At 37.6% G+C, this 19,511-nt stretch overlaps 1 protein-coding gene across 1 annotated transcript; it reads left to right on the forward strand.

The window, feature by feature from the left end:
- wdhd1 (WD repeat and HMG-box DNA binding protein 1) lies at positions 1-18,732 on the forward strand. The gene is made up of 26 exons (XM_065244720.2): positions 1-161; positions 728-826; positions 1,258-1,369; positions 1,478-1,629; positions 3,939-4,050; positions 4,171-4,221; positions 4,349-4,444; positions 4,588-4,680; positions 5,703-5,809; positions 7,234-7,387; positions 7,783-7,984; positions 8,217-8,389; positions 9,788-9,972; positions 10,354-10,595; positions 10,923-11,060; positions 13,256-13,412; positions 13,517-13,631; positions 13,712-13,843; positions 13,979-14,196; positions 14,500-14,642; positions 15,429-15,485; positions 15,722-15,753; positions 15,832-15,999; positions 16,230-16,369; positions 17,330-17,465; positions 18,208-18,732. The coding sequence occupies exons 2-26, from the start codon at positions 750-752 to the stop codon at positions 18,370-18,372; spliced, it is 3,357 nt and encodes a 1,118-aa protein (XP_065100792.2). The 5' UTR covers positions 1-161; positions 728-749; the 3' UTR covers positions 18,373-18,732.
- Positions 18,733-19,511: the final 779 nt, after the last annotated feature.

The raw sequence follows: 19,511 nt of genomic DNA on the forward strand, positions 1-19,511 counted from the left end.
CACTTACGTCACACGCGGGGTGGGTTCAAAACGCGCGACTCGGCCAATAGCGTTGGAGAAAACGTAAAAGTTCGTCCCACTTTGCCACGTCATTTTTTTCAGCGCGGGAGATGCGAGCAAGCGCGTCGCATAATACTGAAAGTTGCCGCCAAACCTAAGCTGTAAGTACTGTTTTATGTAAACATTTATGGATCATTTATCGATGTATTGTTGTTCGATGATAGGTGTGTAATCTGATGCGTAGCCAATTATAGACTCGTTTGAAACACGTGTTGTGTGCCGTTTGTTATTGTTAATATGCAGAGAAGGAAATGCGCTGCTAACGTTACATTTAAACCCTCTTTATGCTTCAAATATTGATTTTAATAACGGTCTATAAAGCGTTTCGGTGTAATTTGTTTGTAGAAAAGGTTCTTCGTGTCTTGAATGACTTTCCTCCGCTGTCTTGACAAATAAATTCACAAGACATTATGGAGTAAAATAATACTGAAACAAACCCACGTGACTAAAATGGTGTCAAGTGGAAGTAAAGCTTTTTTATGTACGTTACATTACCAAGTAAACTTCTAGTTATCGTAACTAGATATGTTGTGTGAGTATACTGGAATATATTGTATGCTATTGGAAAATAACTATAGAAATAAGTGTTACCATATTAATATAGTTATGTATTTAAATACATTGCATGTTTGTTGTGATATGTGATTGATAATACACATTCCTGCAGCCATAACTGACCTAAGAACATCATGCCGTGTGAAAGAAAGCCCATGAGATACGGTCATTCAGAGGGACTCACTGACGTTTGCTTTGATGATGAGGGAAAGTGAGTATTTCATTAAAGGGATAGTTCACTCAAAAATAAAAATTCTGTCATCATTTACTCATTGTCATATTGGCACAACGGTTTATACATTTGCTTTGTTCTGATGAACACAAAGGAAGATATTTGAAGAATGTTTGTAAACCTATTCCTTTTCATAGTATTATTTATTTTTCCTACTATGGAAGTAAATAGGGCTCATGATCGGTTTGGTTACAGACATTCCTCAAAATATCTTCCTTTGTGTTCATCAGAATCAAGAAATTTATACAGGTTTGTAACAACATGAGAATGAGTAAATGATGACAGAAGTTTCATTTTTAGATGAACTGTCCCTTTAAAGCTACATTTTAGTCAGTTTTAATTTTAAATCAGGAAATTTAAGGCACCTTTAAGTCAGAAGTTACTTAAATCTATCATTTGATCTTTTCCAGGTGTATTGTCACCTGTGGAAGTGATGGAGATGTCCGCATATGGGAAAGCCTTGATGATGATGATCCTAAATCTATAAATGTCGGAGAGAAGGCGTTTTCAGTAGCCCTGAAGGTTTGTTAACCGGTAATTCTTTAAAATAAGCACATTTTAATTGTAAGCGCTGTAGAAATTTGCAATGAAACAATCATTTTCTAAATCAGTGCTTTTTTTCCCTAACAGAATGGAAAATTAATAACTGCAGTTTCCAACAACACAGTTCAGATTCACACTTTTCCAGAAGGAGATCCGGATGGAATTCTCACTCGATTCACCACAAACGCAAACCACGTCACATTCAACACCAGTGGCTCACGGGTGGCTGTGGGCTCAAGGTTTGTTTTTAAGTTGCTATCAATTACATTTAGGCATTTAGCAGACACTTTTATCCAAAGTGACTTACAAAAGTGAGGAATGATGTGTTCGTGTAGCTCAGTTGTTAGAGCATTGCGTTATCGGCGCAAAAAATTGTGGGTTTGATTCCAGGGACCATTCATGATGTAATGAATACATTGTAATGCATTGCAAGTCACTTTGAAAAAGCATCTGCCAAATGCATAAATGTAATAGGGCTGCAACAACTAATCGATAAGAATCAAGTTTCATTATCGATTAGTTGGTCTGTGACGTCACATGCTCCCACACCACGGTCAGACAGCGCGGACACGCGTCTGCTTTATACAGTGCGAACTGTGCACTTATAAATAAGGTCAGGCGCTGTTTCTTCATACGCTTTATCAGGTGCTGCTGCTTCTCACTGCGCAACCAGCTTGGTCCTGGGCCTTTCAGCGGAATTCTGAATTAGGCTACATTTAAACTATTTCTGCAGGTTTAATTTCATCCTTGAATAAGGTCATCAAGGTCTACACCGGGCTCCAAACTTCCACCAAATGGTGGCATTTTGCCACCAAAATTTAACAGTGTGCCACTGAATTTTACATCCAGTCACACGTGTGCGACCAGTAAATTTGACCTTTTTTTTTGTGATGTGACACTGAAGTTGAAAACAGTACATTGTACTTTCTGCATCTATCATTAAAGTATTTATTAGTAATACAGTGGAAATTAGTAGAAATGTGTATATTTGGTTAGCATGTTGATTTACAGTGTGTGCCCCTAAATTTTCTGGTTGTGCCCCTAAAATTTTCAGTTGGGGCCACCTTGCTCCTAGTGTTAAAAGTTAGTCTGGAGCCCTGCTACAGTGAAAGAATAAAATAAACTTAATTAATCTGTGGGAAAATTCCCTCACCGGCACATCCCTGAAGACTTGTTTGTTTATATTTTGACATTTAAAAATATTTTACTATTGTTTTTTTTTACAAGTTTTTTATTTAAAGGCTTAAAGTTGGGATGCATAACGATTAATCGCAATAAATCTATAGCAGAATAAAAGTTTTTGTTTACATCATATATGTGTGTGACCTGTGTATAATAACTTTGTATAGATAAATAAATGCACACATGCATGTATATATTCAAGAAATGTTTACATGTGTGTGTGTATATACATTTGTATATTTATAAATAATTATGTGTGTGTGTGTGTGTGTGTGTGTGTGTGTGTGTGTGTGTGTGTGTGTGTGTGTGTGTGTGTGTATATATATATATATATATATATATATATATTTTCATATATAAATATATTTTTCTTAAAATTATACATGCATGTGTGCATATTTATATATAGATAATTATTATACACCGTTTACACACATATATGATGTAAACAAACACTTTTATTCTGCTATAGATTAATAGTTATGCATCCCTAGCTTAAAGTATCAAAAACAAAAATATTAGTAAAATTCTAGTAGTGTGGGACTTTTGCACTTTTAAAATTCCATGTTAATACCCTAATTTAGTGCCTTAATAAGTGAAAAATCGAATGATGTAATTTGTTTTTATTCGATTAGTCGAAAAAGAATCACTCGATTAATCGATTATAAAAATAATTGTTAGTTGCAGCCCTAAAATGTAAATGGGGCCATCTCTGTGTTTTGTATGTGCTACATGTTTGTCACAATTTTGTAAATGAATATTATTTTAGTGCTACAGGGTGTCAGATATGACTCATAATAGCATCCCTTTGCTTTTGGCTGGCATCAGTGCAGAAAGCAAACCTCTTTGATCGTTCTATGATTAGTTGTATTTTGGGCTAAATGGCCGTTTGCTGGATATATGGATTGTTTGAAACCTACGCATCACGGGGACGAAGGCAGGAAGCATGTCATAGCATTGATTGAGCGGTTTTATCCTCTGGCGTCTGCTTGAATATTGATGCAGGTGTCGTTGGCAGCTGAGCCTCCAAACAGGTTATTTGATTTCTCTTCGGAAATGAGTTTTCATTTATTTTCCCGCTTCAGATCGGAACGGCCGAGCTGTTGCAGAAAATAGGCAGGGCTCAACATAAAGGACTGCCCGGTGGCCCGGGGCAAGCGTGAGAGACGTTCGGGGCCAGTAAAAAGTATTGTCACTTGCCCGATCGGGGCAGTGCGCCATTAAAATATATTTTCATCAATGTATATTATTTAATATTTGGTAGGGCAAGTGAAAACCTGAACCACTGGCCCGACTGGGCCAGTATAACAAATTCTTTGTGTTGAGCCCTGATAGGGGCTGCTAATTTTGGCATTCTGCTTTCTAGTGACTTCCTGGTGAAGATAGTGGAGGTGACGGACAGCAGCCAGCAGAAGACTTTGCGTGGTCATGATGCTCCTGTTCTCAGTGTGGCCTTTGACCCTTCTGATGAGTTCATCGTAAGTGTCATTGTACCCTGGACCTTTGGAAATGGGGTGCTCCCATCCACCTCTGAACAGTATTTTATGTGTTCTCAGCATTTGTTGTACATTAACACATATGATGTCACTTCCTAACAGGCTTCTTCCAGCTGTGATGGCTCAGTCACTGTGTGGTCCGTCGAATCACAGGTATGAGGCGTAATAATTGAGTCTTGATTGATCTATTCTGAATGTACTATAGGTTTTCTAATGATAATGTCAATACAGCAGTAAAGCATTGTGTATGGTCGTGTGTAAAGGTTATTGTATGTTCTAGGCTCAGGTTGCTCAATGGAAAGTGCTACAGAAGTCAAGTGATGTGAGCAATGCTAAATCACTCTGCAGACTTGCTTGGCAGCCTCGATCTGGACGGGTATTGAAAATTTTGCACACTTTTAAGAAACCTCAAATGTTTTCTCTTGCTTTGCATATAACGGGTATTTCACACAGCAATCATAATACTGAGATTTAAAGAGAAGTTAAACCAATGTTAACATTTTGTGTCTTTCTTTGTAGCTGCTTGCTGTACCAGTGGACGCAACCGTGCAGCTGTACGACAAAAACACATGGGCACAAGTTAGCACGCTATCAGATGATCTTAACACACAGGTCAGTGGACCAATAATCACACCCATTCACTTATTTTAAATGGAGGACAGTATAATTAGATGATTATTATTTGCCGTTATGATTGTGTGTTGATATATATATCAAGAGTTAAAGGATTAGTCTATTTTCTTAAAAAAATCTATATAATTTACTCACCACCATGTCATCCAAAATGTTGATGTCTTTCTTTGTTCAGTCGAGAAGAAATTATGTTTTTTGAGGAAAACATTCCAGGATTTTTCTCACTTTAATAGACCCCAACACTTAACAGTAAATGCAGTTTAAAATTGCAATTTCAAAGGACTCTAAACGATCCCAAACGAGGCATAAGGGTCTTATCAAGCGAAACGATTGGCATTTTCGGCAATAAAAAAAGCACTTTTAAACCACAACTTCTCTTCTTCATCCGGCTGTGTGACGCGCCAGCGCGACCTCACGTAATTGCGTAATGACGTTGAAAGGTCACGTGTTACATATATAAAACGCACATTTGCAGACCATTTTAAACCATAAACTGACACAAAGACATTAATTGGTATCATTTGACATACAACAACGTCGGAATGGTCCTTTTTCTCCACACTTGTAAACACTGGGGCGTAGTTTTGTATACGTCATCCGTGACCTCTTGACATGATGACGTATAATGTGAGGTTGCGCTGGTGCATCACACGACCGGAGGAAGACGAGAAGTTGCATTAAAATTGCATGATTTTTATATTTCTTGCCAAAAATGACAATGGTTTCGCTAGATACGACCCTTATGCCTGTTATTGTTTAGAGTCCTTTGAAGCCGCAATTTTAAACTGCATTAAAACTGTTAAGTGTTGGGGTCCATTAAAGTCTTAAAAAAAGTCTTCTCGACTGAACAAAGAAATATATCAACATTTTGGATGAATGGTGGTGAGTAAATTAACTGGATTGTTTTTTAAGAAAATGGACTAATCCTTTAACTTAGGTATTAGTTAACCTTATTATAAAGAGTTACCATAAGTGTTATTCCATGACTCTCTTTTCTTCAGGTTGTTAATGTTGTGGTCTGGTCACCATGTGGGAAGTTTCTGGCTGCAGGAACGATTGGTGGAAACCTGTTAATCTGGGACGTGGAGGCCAAACTATGTGTCGAGAGGTACAAGTCACATTTTTACGATGTCATTTAAAGGATAATTCCAGTATTTAACACTTTGAGTCTCATTTCTGGTTTGTTTTGGATGAACTACAGTGATGGACACTGAAATTTTGACAATGGGTCGTGTCTTGACTTTTTGACTCGTTTAGAAGCGTCTCTTGACTGCTTCAGAATGGAAGTCAAGGGCCATGCACAAGCATGTCATTAAAACAACACTTAACGTTCATTTTCAAAACTGTGCTACTCACCGAGTGGTTCGTGGTGTTCGTTGATGATTAAAAACAAATATATCTGCGCAATGTATGATTTCAATCCGTGTCATTTGCTAAAGTGGAACAATTTTTTCAGATACCTCACAACCGCGTATATACTTCCGCTCTGTATTTGAGTCTGAAGCGATAGCACACTCCCAACCACTTGATGGCGACAAACACTTTGCCGTACAAGGACATAGCGTATAGACAGTCACAATCGAGCTCAACTTTAAACCTAAAGCTGGTCACTGAGCCATCAAATATGTGAAAAATATCTTCTGAGAGAAACCAAGCGAAAAAACTACAACCACATGTAAACAGACCCCTTTTCCGTTTCCGGCGGCGGAGTGATATATCAGCGAGCAATTGACTTCCAAGAGAAGTCAATGGAGTTTTACAAAATGCCAAATAAAACACGACAGAAACTGTATTTCGCTACACAACTTGTTTTTAATCATCAACAAACACCACGAACCACTCGGTGAGTAGCACAGTTTTGAAAGTGAACGTTAAGTGTTGTTTTAATGACATGTTTGTGCATGGTCATTGACTTCCATTCTGAAGCAGTCAAGAGACGCTTCTAAACAAGTCAAAAAGTCAAGACACGACCCATTGTCAAAATGTCAGTGTCCATCACTGTAGTTCATCCAAAACAAACCAGAAATGAGACTCAAAGTGTTAATACCGGAAATATCCTTTAAGGTTGCCTCCAAACTAGGGCTGGGTGGTATATCAAGCTTTAGTAATATATCATCAGTAATATTTCCCAGCGGGATGAGGCGATAGAGTCCGTATAGGTATGGTCTGATAAATCTAGAAGATCTGTTAGAAATGTACACTGTGGTCAGACGTAAGCTTTCCAACCAACTCACATCTTGTGCTGCTGTATATTTTTTATATGAGGAAAATTTTATTTTCATCATACTCTCTTTTAAAAACTTGTTTTTGACATGGCACATGAGACTTGGATTTATTCCACATACAAAATACAGATATTTATCGTATATCGCCATTCATCCCAAAATTACAAAGATGTGAATCTTGGTCAGGTTTGCCCTGCTCGTATCCAAACCAAACAGAATGTGCATGTGGGTCTTTACCTGAGTAAGGGGAAAATGGTTAAGGACTGTTTCTTTATTTTATTTTGATGTTTATCTCATTGTTTAACAGACAGAAACACGAGAAAGGGTTCACAGTGTGTGGGATGGCATGGCATCCCTCAGGGGGGAGGATCGCTTACACTGACACCGAGGGCTGCCTCGGGCTCCTGGATGGAGTGTCTTCCTCCTCTTCCACCTCCTCATCGACCACTCCAAGCACCAAGGTCAGTCATCCTCTCATCACCGTTTCTTTCCTGCTTATACAGCACCAGAAATGACATCACTTACTGGATGTCAAGAGATGGTTTAAATGAACTTTAGGTGACCTTCCCAGACCATTTTCTGCTTCTGAAATATTGTTTTTAATATAAATTGTGTAGTTTAGTCACTAAGTCTGGCGGAAGTTGATAGGATCTTTTAATGACATTTCGTTCCTGCATCTCAGTTGGTAGAGTATTGCTTTGGCAACACAAAGGTCATGGGACTGATTAACTGGAAATAATTGCTAGTTATTTTGGATAAAAGCATCTGCTTAATCCATAAATGTAAATGTTTAAGTGTTATTGGTTATCATATCTGCATGTGTGATTTTTAAAATATGTTTTTGTTTAATGTTTAGGCAACCGCAGCCAAAGAAACAAATGATTTTGACGGCCTGTTTGATGAAGATGATGACCAGATGTTGGACGATGGCATGAGTGAGTCACGGTCTCCAGTGAAAAAAGCCTTAGTGGAGGAGGAGGATGATGATGACGACCTCATGCCTGCCACGGGCCGAGCACGAAACAGAGGAACGTTTCTAGATGATGACAATTCTCAAGGTATGACAAAAAGAAGTTACTTCTAAGTGGAAAAAATATTTTGAATGACGTTCAAAAAACTTTTATAATTGTGGTAACCACAAATGTTTCCCAATAACCAATAAAATTTATTTGTACAAATGCATATTCATCTATTCGTTAGAACTGCTCAAATATATAGTGTAATTTATTCTGTTTATTATTAACAAATCAAATTGTCCACATAAGTCAATTAATAAATGTGCAATTACAGATGCAGTGTTAGCAAACCTGGATAAACTTCCAGATGATGATGGCAGCAGTGCCATTCTTCCCGCTGTGGTTCCTGCTGTGTCCCGTCCAGTCTATGAGGGTCCCATGCCAACACAACCCCAAAGGGCTTTCCAACCAGGATCTACACCTGTGCACCTCATGCATCGCTTTATGGTGAGAAGAAACCTGAGCTGTTTCCAACTTTAAAAAAATGTGCTACAAATTATTTTATCTGATAGGGTGTCATTATAGGGACATTTAATTTTTTCATTTTATTTAATGCTGGTTAAATAAATTATTTGCCCAAAACATTTACCTCACAATAATAGAATTTAATCATTATAAAATTTAACACTGCATATAGGGGAGAGTGGGCACCTAATGCTTTTTGGTTTTGGCTCAATCATTCAACAAATCTTTGAGTTGGATTTATTATATTTTTACACAAGCAACACACACATCTCTGCTACAAATGAACATTTGACGTTTGTTTCTAGTACTTACCATTCTTGGACAATTACACCAAACGTGACAGAAGTGCAAACGTTACAACTTACCCCATAGGTGGGGTTAATTGTAACAGGCAGGGGGTTAGTTGTAACACTTGCTAAAACTTAAGTTTGCAGGCAAATATTTCAATACTATTTTGTCTATACTTGAAGTGGATATTGTTTATATATCTGTTTATAATAGACAGGTATCCACACTGTATTCATTCACCCAGCCCTTTTCTAACAATAGTTCAATTATAAATGGATACAAATGTCTAAATATGTGAGAAAAAACAGAACAATTATGACAAAACTTTTTTTTTATATGTGACCCAGTCTGTAAAAACCATACTAGAGTTTCAAAAATCAAATTCTGAGGTAATGAGCATCAAAGTCTGATTTTAGCCATTTAATTTTTATTATGATTTCAATCTTTGATGTGACCTTATTCCATCAATATTAAAGATATGAACAAAAATAAATTTGACACACGATTTTTGATAAGACAGGCACATTTATTTTGTTGGGAGCCAACAATCATTCACGTGTAGCCTATTTAAAACAACGGCAAGAATTAAGCTAATGTTAGCGGTTTTCATATCGTTATTGCTGAGGGGTTAGTTGTAACAAAGCGTTACAATTAACCCCGCTGGGTCAAAATATTTTCAAGCCCACCAAAAAAGTTGCTAAGAGCTGCAGACATATTTCAAAACGATGCTATGTTTTACTCAACAAGACACTGATTAATATAACATAGCATTGGATTTGGTATCTTACACACCCAACTTAAAAACCGAAAAAAAAAGATGAAAAAATGTACTTGCATGCCACCAAAATTCTCGTTCATTAATAACTCTCTGGAAAAACATTATACATTTCCAATAATTTGCGGGAAATCGTCTTTTGGCAGCGTGAAATTATAAACGCTCAACCTTGTGCTACAATGTTGTGCAACAGTCCGTGTTACAACTAACCCCGCGTTAGTTTTTGCCCCACGCACCCCTACAGTATATATAGTATGTGTGTGTGTGTAATGTAAAATTTAATGGCCTTTGTTAAAGTTTGCTTTTTTCTCTTTCAGATGTGGAACTCTGTGGGTATCGTTCGCGGCTATAACGATGACCAGGACAACGCCATTGATGTTGAGTTTCACGATACAGCAATCCATCATGCCATGCACCTCACCAACACATTAGGCCACACTATGGCTGACCTTTCCCAGGAGGCTGTGCTGCTGGCCTGTGAGGGAACTGATGAGCTTGCTAGGTAAAACATTCACAAAAATTTTTCGTGTTTCACAGGTCACATATTTTGTATCAGCTGGTCTTTGATCTTTGTTCTGTAGTATTGTTCCCCTTTGCCCTTAATTGCTTGTCTATCTCTGTTTGCAAGGCAAATTTATAATACTACACTACTGTTCCTCTACCTGTGATCCTTATGATCTAATGAGTCAACTAATAACTCCAGTAAAGTTCAATAAAGTGTTCCTATATCTCCGTTTGGGATAAACATTGTGTTAGCATTGCAAAGGTTAATGGGTTTGATTACCAGGAAAGTCGCTTTGGATAAAAACGTCTGCAAAAAGCATTATGTTGATTTTACCGTAAGTATTGGGCACTCATTGTGATCATCTCTTTCTCTTAACAGCAAGATCCAATGTTTGCATTTCTCCTGCTGGGACACGCATAAGGAGTGGATGGTGGACCTTCCCAAAGGAGAAGATGTGCGTGCATTGTGTTTGGGTCAGGGCTGGGCCGCTGTGGCCACCAGTACCCTTATGGTTAGACTTTTCTCCATTGGTGGCGTGCAGAAGGAGATGTTCAGCCTGCCTGGAGCTGTGGTCTGCATGGCGGGTCACGGCGAGCAGCTCCTCATAGTCTATCACAGAGGTAGTTATAAATACTTCTGCTTTCCCGATACAAGCAAATCCTTTACCAGAAGTATTACACTTTGGCGGATGAGTTGTCACACCTCATTTGTGCTGTGTAATGCTAGGGAGATTTTGTTATCATAACAACTGGCACCGTCTGTATAACTTTGACAAAAACATGTGAATCCAGTTTAGACAATGAACTGTTTCACTAAAATAGCTTTACTATTCCCAAAAGTCCTTTCTTTTCAGGTACTTCCTGCTCGGCTTACAGTAAATTCTGTAATTAATTAATGTAAACTTTTTAATGGAAGTGGTTGAAATCAGTTGTCTTGTATGGTTTTAGGTACTGGATTTGATGGAGATCAGTCTCTTGGGGTGCAGCTGCTTCAGCTTGGGTGGAAGAGAAAACAGGCCATCCATGGAGAACCGTTGCCTCTTTCACAGAAGTCTTACCTAGCATGGATGGGCTTTACTGCAGAGGGTGAGTCATTTATAGGGGTGTCACGATTCTCCAAATCTTCGATTCGTTTACATTTTCGATTCTAAGGTCATGATTCGATTCGACGTGACATGGGGGTGTGGCAGCATCGACGATTCCATTTTTTTTATTCGAAGTTCGAGGTTGTGACTTAATTTCGATCAATTTCGATTTAAAATCAAAATCATGACACCCTTAGTCATTTATGGGGTTTATAAACCTGCATCAACGGCTTTTTAGGCTTAAGGTGTCATAAGCATTAAACCTTGTGTTTTTGGTGTTCTTATGTTGTAGCTTATTTACAATAGCAAAGGATTTGGGGAAGTTGTCTTTAGAGGTCTTCTCGGGTGCAAAAAAAATGTACCGACCTGATTTGACCAAATACCTTTTTACCCAACGTGCATAAATAATTTTTTAAAAAGGAAGACCCTACCCCAGTCCGACCCGTCCCAGTGGCAGTTTTTTTTGCGGGGGGGTTTAGGAATCAATGCTCACACATGAGAGTTTTTGTCTTCTTAGGGTTGTTCGGCAAAAACACATTCATTTTAAATTACCAGAGCCTGCTTATATTATACCTGGGTCGGACCTCGGGTTTTCAGATCTAAGTGGACCGCTTGCGGTGTGAAGCGTGTTCCGCACTATTCTCCGAGATGTTTTATCAACTGGCTAGTTATACTCCAGACAGTGACGATCCGGAAAACTTCTTTCTCATTTCGGCCGTGTGGCACGCGCGCCCTCTCGCGGTGTGAAGCGTGTCCGTGCTATTCTCTGAGATGCACTTGATGGCTTTTTTTATGGGACGACCTAGTTAAGGCGGTAGGGTTTCCCAGCTTAGGCGGGCCGCCCAAACTGCAAAGTGCTGCGGGAAACCCTGCCATAACTCTGTCTGACGCATCCACCGCTTGCCTAGCTTAGTACAAAGACTAGAAAATGGCTTCAGCTATAGTGCTCCCAATAAATGACAAAATAATGCCAACATTTTCCTATTTATATGTTGTGATTTGTATAGTCACAGCGTGTACAAATAACAAGGTCATATGAGACACAGCCATCTTTTAACCGTATACATACTGGGAACTATAATCTCAGAAGGCAATTAAAAGATGACTGTCTTATATGACCTTGTTATTTGTACATGCTGTGACAATACAAATCACAACATATAAATAGGAAAATATCGGCGTAAGCTCAATGAGCTCGATTCTGATAAAGTTGGCGTGTTCCTTTAAAGGAATATTCCATTTTCTTAAAAGAAAAATCCAGATAATTTACTCACCACCATGTCATCCAAAATTTTTATGTCTGTCTTTGTTCAGTCAAGAAGAAATAATGTTTTTGAGGAAAACATTCCAGGATTTTTCTCATTTTAATGGACTTTAATAGACACCAACAATTAACACTTAAATCAACACGTAACAGAGTTTCAAAGGACTATAAACGATCCCAAACGAGGCATAAGGGTCTTATCCAGCAAAACGATTGTCATTTTTGACAATAAAAATAACAAATATACACTTTTAAAGCACAACTTCTCGTCTAGATCCGGTCCAGCGCGACCTAACGTAAATGCGTAGTGACGTAGGGAGGTCACGTGTTACATATATAAAACGCGCGGACCATTGTAAACAATAAACTGACACAAAGACATTAATTAGTATCAGTTGACATATAACAACGTAGGAACGGTCCTCTTTCTCAACACTTGTAAACACTGGGGCGTAGTTTCGCGTTCGTCCTCTGTGACCTCTTGACGTCATGACATATTGCATGGGGTCACGCTGACGCATCACGACCGGATCTGGATGAGAAGTTGTAGTTTAAAAGAGCATATTTTTTTTTTTTCTTGTCAAAAATGACAATCGCTTCGCTAGATAAGACCCTTATGCCTCGTTTGGGATCGTTTATAGTCCTTTGAAACTCCGTTGAAAAAAACTGTTAAGTGTTGAGTTAAGTATTAAGTGGTGGTGTCCATTAAAGTCCATTAAAATGAGAAAAATCCTGCAATGTTTTCCTCAAAAAACATAATTTCTTCTCGACTGAACAAAGAAAGACATCAACATTTTGGATGACATGGTGGTGAGTAAATTATCTGGATTTTTCTTTTAAGAAAATGGAATATTCCTTTAAAAACACTGTTATAAACTGAAATAAAAGGATCTTTTAAGGTGTTTCGAAAAGCTTTTCCTTTGTTTTTACAGGAACCCCGTGCTGTATTGACTCTGAGGGGGTTGTACGTATGCTGAACAGAACTCTTGGAAACACATGGACACCTGTGTGTAATACCAGAGAAAGCTGCAAGAGCAAATCTGACCATTATTGGGTTGTTGGAATTCACGAGAGTCCGCAGCAGCTCAGGTACGCCTTTCTCTACTTATTACAAAATTCCCAGCTTGGGTCTGTTTGGCTGCTTAGCAAGTTTAATTCAGATTGAAATTAAATGCAGAGAATCTCTCCCTTAGGTGTATCCCGTGTAAAGGTTCCCGTTATCCACCCACCTTACCTCGCCCTGCTGTGGCCGTCCTGCCTTTTAAACTACCCTATTGTCAGACTGCCACAGAGAAAGGCCAGATGGAGGTACTACCTCAAATATAAATATGACTATAAACATCCTGAATGGAATCAGATTGTAATGCTTTGTTGTGTTTGTTTTGTAGGAGCAATACTGGCGTTCTCTGCTCTTCCGTAATCACTACGACTTTCTGTCGTCCAGCGGTTATGAAATCGACAGCGAAGGTCAGTCTCAGGCTGAGAAAGAGCAGCAGGAGCTGTTGATGAAGATGTTCGCTGTAAGTCATTCATAAAACCGGAAGATGAGCACTGCTCCTGGCTAAATTCATTTCCGTATGCCTGGATTGCATTTCTGATTTGATTGTATTCTGTTTCTTTGATTGCATGCATGCGTGTGTTTGTTTGCCCGGCAGCTGTCATGTAAACTGGAGCGAGAGTTTCGCTGCGTGGAGCTGGCAGAGATGATGACTCATAACGTGGTGACGCTGGCCATCCGTTATGCGTCTCGATCCAGACGCATGGCTCTGGCACAGAAGCTCAATGAACTCGCTCTGGAAAAGGCCAATCAGCTACTGGAGGAGGATCAGGAGGAAGAGGAGCCGGCCTATCAGAGCGTGGGACGGAACTCTGGGTAATATTAAGTTATTTTATTTACATTTTTTTTTTATGTTGTTATTGAACAAATCCTTCTTGCCGTGCTGTCATTATTTTAAATGGTTATAGTTGTGATGTCTAAGCTCCAGAGGATTTCCATGAACTTGAAACCCTAAATGACTTTTAACTTGAATAATATTTCCAATCTCTATAAATTATTTATTTGATTATGCAATAATACCCAACCAGAAGAGTGCTTTCTTTCAGGGTTCCCATACCACAAGCATTAAAAATGTTTAAAAGCTGTGACACTGACATATAAACCGTTTTATGTTTTTAGGTTTAACCATGTCAGTAGAGAATCGAGTCACATGAACGGCAGACAGGTTGATAATGGCTGTGTTGAGGAAGATGATGTGGAGGAAGAATATACACATGAAGAGGAAATGGATGCAGAGGAGCCATCAGAGACCAGGAAATCATGTAAATATTTGCTTTTGTAGATATACTTTACCCTGAGTCAGTCATTTATGGGTCAGTGAAAGTTTGGCAAGATGAGAAATTAAATAAAAAAACTTGTTATAAAAGTGTATTTGTTAATTTTATGCAATAAAAAAAATTACATTTGCACCATTTTTATGAAAAATAAGACTGAATGGACCTGAACATGGCAAATGGTGTAACACCAATTGCTCCAAAAAATGAGAAAAATGTAATATTTTATCCACCTTGATGGCATGTAAGTGTCATTATAAAAAACATTTTAAAATATAATTTTATTAGTTATTTCTAAATTTAAATTTTAATGCCTATTTGTAAATTTGTCTTGACATATGCTGAAAACAGCTCTGTTTTCTAAATAATATTTAACAAATGTTGTAAAAATCTTATTACACTAAACTAGATGATTATATTTTATTCCACATTTTTTATGAATATATTTTTATTTAAAAAAATACTAGTTACACCAATTGACACATACCGGTTACTCCACATTGACATTTTTGCAATTATTCCAAAAATATTCTTTCAAAATGAAATAAAACCAGAAATTTTAGACTTGGTCCTCAAAAAAGAGAATGTATGCAAGTAATCTGAAATTTATTTTGAAATTTTAACCCTTTTACATTTACACAAGATAAATAATCAACGTCTTTGATCCTGTATGTAATGGTTATTGGGATCACATACCTGTTCTTAGTGTACAGAACTACAGATATGCTCACTTGTCGCTTTAGTTTTGTGTTTAAATTTTTTTTGCCATTGCAGGCTTAAATCCATTTAAAAAAGGAGGAAAATCCCCTGAAAGGCCCTCCCCCAAACCAGGTGAGTGCTTTGTAATGAGGACTCGATCGGTCAGTTGAACGATTATGTATAATATTTTAGATAAAATGTATATAATGCCTTTAAATTACAATAAGTATAATTTAGTTACAAAATATATATTTTTAAAAATGCATTTTATAATTAATTAGTATTATTTATCAAGTTTTTTTATTGATTTTTATTTTATTTTTATTGATAGCTAGACCTCAGCTAACGAAAATAAATCTTTGTTACAGTAAACAAGGAAGGACGTGTAAACCCTTTTAAGGTAAGTTTAAGATTTCTGCACAATTTGATAATGATGCACATTTTCTCTTAATAAACAATAAATGTGTTTAATGTGCAGGTGTCCAGTGCAGGAAAACCATCAAGTTCACCGGCTGGTCAGTCCAGAGGGACTAATGTTTTGGATGGTATGACAATGTCCAACAGAAAACCTGTGGCTCTCGGTGGAACATCCAAACAGGGCAAAGCTCCAGTCCTAAAGCCCCTGGCACCCAAAGCCAAGTCCAAGGTGCAGTACTCTTGGCCAATCACAATTGTTCTCCAGCCACACGGTCCTACACACCCCATAAAAACCTGTTCTAAACTCTGTCTATCAGGAATTACCTTGTCCTATCTAGTATTGGGAATCTAGCCACTGGAAATTCGGATATAACATTCTTGAAATGTCAAAGATGTATCCATTAGCGACATTATTTGCTTTAGCTGTTTTGTCTTTATTCATGAGCGTTATTTTTTTAGACCCAGGCCACTTTGCTACAGATGACTACGCCTAAAGGAAGCAGTAAGAAGCTGGAGAGCCAATCAGAAACCGAGACTGTGAAACTGCAGGCTCCTACAGCAACACCTCCAGTATCTGGAGAGAATACAGAAAACAGGAAGTATGAGATTTAAAGCGCTTTTAAATGTTATAAGCTAAATCCTTATTCGAATTTTGAGGGCATAAAAGTTAATTTCTTCATCTTATGTTTTTTTTTCCGATTTCTGATTTGGGTGTGTTAGTCACCAAATCCAAACGCATATTATTTGAATCACACCAATTGAACACCATTTTGAAACATGTCAGCAACTTCTAAAATTGATAGCTGGGATTGAAAATATTTAATTAAATAAAATGATAACTGTTAATACAATCTCAGGGGAAATAATTCACAATTATGATTTTTTTTATAATTTTGCTGCCCTTTAAAAAAATTATTTATATGCATTGATGCACAATACTAGGATGGTTAGATGAAGGATCATGGCTGGATGAATGTTTGTATATCTATCTATTATAGGCAGATATATAAACAATGTCCACCTTTAGCATACAGACAGAATTTTACTGAATTATTTGTGTTTAAACAAAAAAAAAAATTCTAGCAGGTGTTACAACAAACCCTCTGTTTGTTAAAATGAACCCCACCTATGTTTGCACTCCTGTCACTTTTGCTGAAATAGTTTGTGGGACCTACCGTTATCGTACAAATGTTAAATGTTCATTTGTAGCAGAGATGTGTGTGTTAATTGTGTCAAAAATGGATTAATCTAAATTAAAATATTTTTTGAATGATAGAGCCCCGCTCTCCCCTACCGTATATACATACAATTTACCATTTAACAGCACACTGCAAGCTATGCTTTTATACAGTTTAATCATTATTAATGTCGATAGATCTGTTAATAGACCAATCAAATGTAGTTATCAGCAAATAATCTTAATTATTGCTCAATACTTCGGTCTATTACTACTACTTATTTTGTGCATTTTAAATGAAATCATAAATAAATGATTGGTTTAAGCATCTGCCAGTCATTTGTTGTTCAGCTTCTCTGTAACTCCGTTTTACTTCCTTTAGGCCAAAAACCGGCTTTCAGTTGTGGCTGGATGAGAACAGGAAAAATATTCTCGCTGACAATCCTGACTTTGAGGAAATGGATATTATCAAGGAAGGCATGGGGCGTTTCCGCACGCTTACTGCAGAGGAAAGACTAGTAAGTCATTTCCAATTCAATACAACACGCATCTGAAACTGAAACAGGAAATTTAAACCTGTTGTTCATTCATTTAAGTGAATTTCCTTGTTGGCTTTTTGGATGTGTACAAAAATCCACCTGTTGCCTGGGATGCATCCCTTTGGCCTCTTTGAATTTATTTTCAATACTCAAGAAAAATAATACATTTGCTAGTTCTCTTGTTCTTAAACGTCCCGTCACCTAAGTGTGTGCTTCACAAACGAACAATCACGTTCCCCACCTGCACGGAGGAGCTGTTCGTGACCCTGCACCCAGAGGGCCACTCAGTGCAGCTCTGAATGACTCTTCACGTGCTCCAGCCCGGAGGGGGAATGGTTAGGATGCCTGTTGCTCTGGAAACCCTTGATGGGGGTGTGGGCCACGCTCATTGATCTTATGTTAATGACATGGGGGGTGGCATCAGGCAGTGAAAGAGCGTGTTACACTTGTGAATGGCGTGTAGTGGGGACGTGGAGAAAAGGCCCCGGTGCTCATATGTGAAATGGGTCCGGTGACTCATCGTGTCTGTAAATGTTCTCTACCTTTGTTTTATCGTGAACAAATGGCTTGACGGTCCATTTTAATAACAATCACGTAGTGGCTTGTTTAGATGCATGCGTTTCCTGGATTATGAAAAGCACCATGTTAAGCTTGGACAGCATGAGCATGTGTGAAGTTTTCTGCTCCTGGGTTATGTACACATCCACTTTTTCTCTTTTAGGACTGGTCAGAGAAAGCAAAGAGTGAATCCGACCCAAAGAAAAGAAAACGTGAGGATGGAGGAGAGGAAGATGAACAAACAGAGCGGGATGAGGGAGGGGCCAAAAAGAAAAAGCCGTTGGATAGCTCCGCTAAACTCTCAGCATTCGCATTTAACAAAGAATAAATGGTATTTTTACAACATATTTTAATGTCAATTAACCTTTTAAAGTTGTTTTTCATTGATCACTGTAGTTTTGGGCCGTCTTAAAGGATGGCCCATTTTGTTCAGATCTTTAATTTATGTCCCCAAGTTTGAGCTCTTTTGAAATCGTGCATGGCTAACTTCATTTGCATTTCAAATGAAGCGTATGTTCATTGTTAAACATTTCACAATATGACAAGATTGGGATTAACTAGGTCTCCTCTGTGAAATTATCAATATATTCTGGGTATGCTGTTGATTTGTTTTGGATACTTGTACATATGTTTTTGTGAACTTTTCTAGTGTATGTAAACTATTATAATAATAAAAGCCTAAAAATAATTTTGAATGATTGTTTTGTTTTCTGAATGGGACACTTCCATGTGATATGTTTTGTATTTTTGTGTACAGCTGATGAGCGTTCTTTAAATGAGAACTGAAGTTTTTGTTCATTTCTAAGGTCACTGAACTTTATTTTGCAATCACACTGACGTGAAACTGATCTAAACTGACAAGCTTTCCACGTGATCTCCCAATATCAACAAAAGGTCTGTTGAGTCCCTGTGGTGCTTTGATCAGCCCCAAGACATTAATAGCTTATAATGTGAATAAGAGATCCTATTTGTTTTTATTGTTATTGTGCATTTATACAGAAGAACAAGAGTTCATACATAGTCACATTATTAACATTAGTTGCTAGAAAAACACAAATGTTACATGTTTTCATTTTTTTTTGTGTGTGTAGTTTATTCAAAATGGTTTATGTATTAAGTCATTAATAAAATAAATAATGGCAAAGAACCCACTTTTTTATTTTTCCTAGTAAGATAACTGCATAATTTTTTTTTTATTTTTTTTATAAATGTTAGATTGATTTTCATCAGGGGATCTTAAAATTCTATCATAGTATTTAAAGCCGGTCAATTTTTTAGAGACCATATAAAGATGTCAAGTTCCACAATGCATAACATAAACATTGGGGATGAATTTAAAAATTTTTGTTCATGCATATAAAATTTGCCAGCAATAATAGTAATTATACCACGGGTCTGTTGAATGCTGTATTCTGATTGGCTGAGAAATGTTCCGTGGGTATGCATTAATTTCTGATAACCGCTCAC

The sequence above is a fragment of the Paramisgurnus dabryanus genome, chromosome 17, assembly GCF_030506205.2.
Source record: "Paramisgurnus dabryanus chromosome 17, PD_genome_1.1, whole genome shotgun sequence".
Classification (NCBI taxonomy): domain Eukaryota; kingdom Metazoa; phylum Chordata; class Actinopteri; order Cypriniformes; family Cobitidae; genus Paramisgurnus; species Paramisgurnus dabryanus.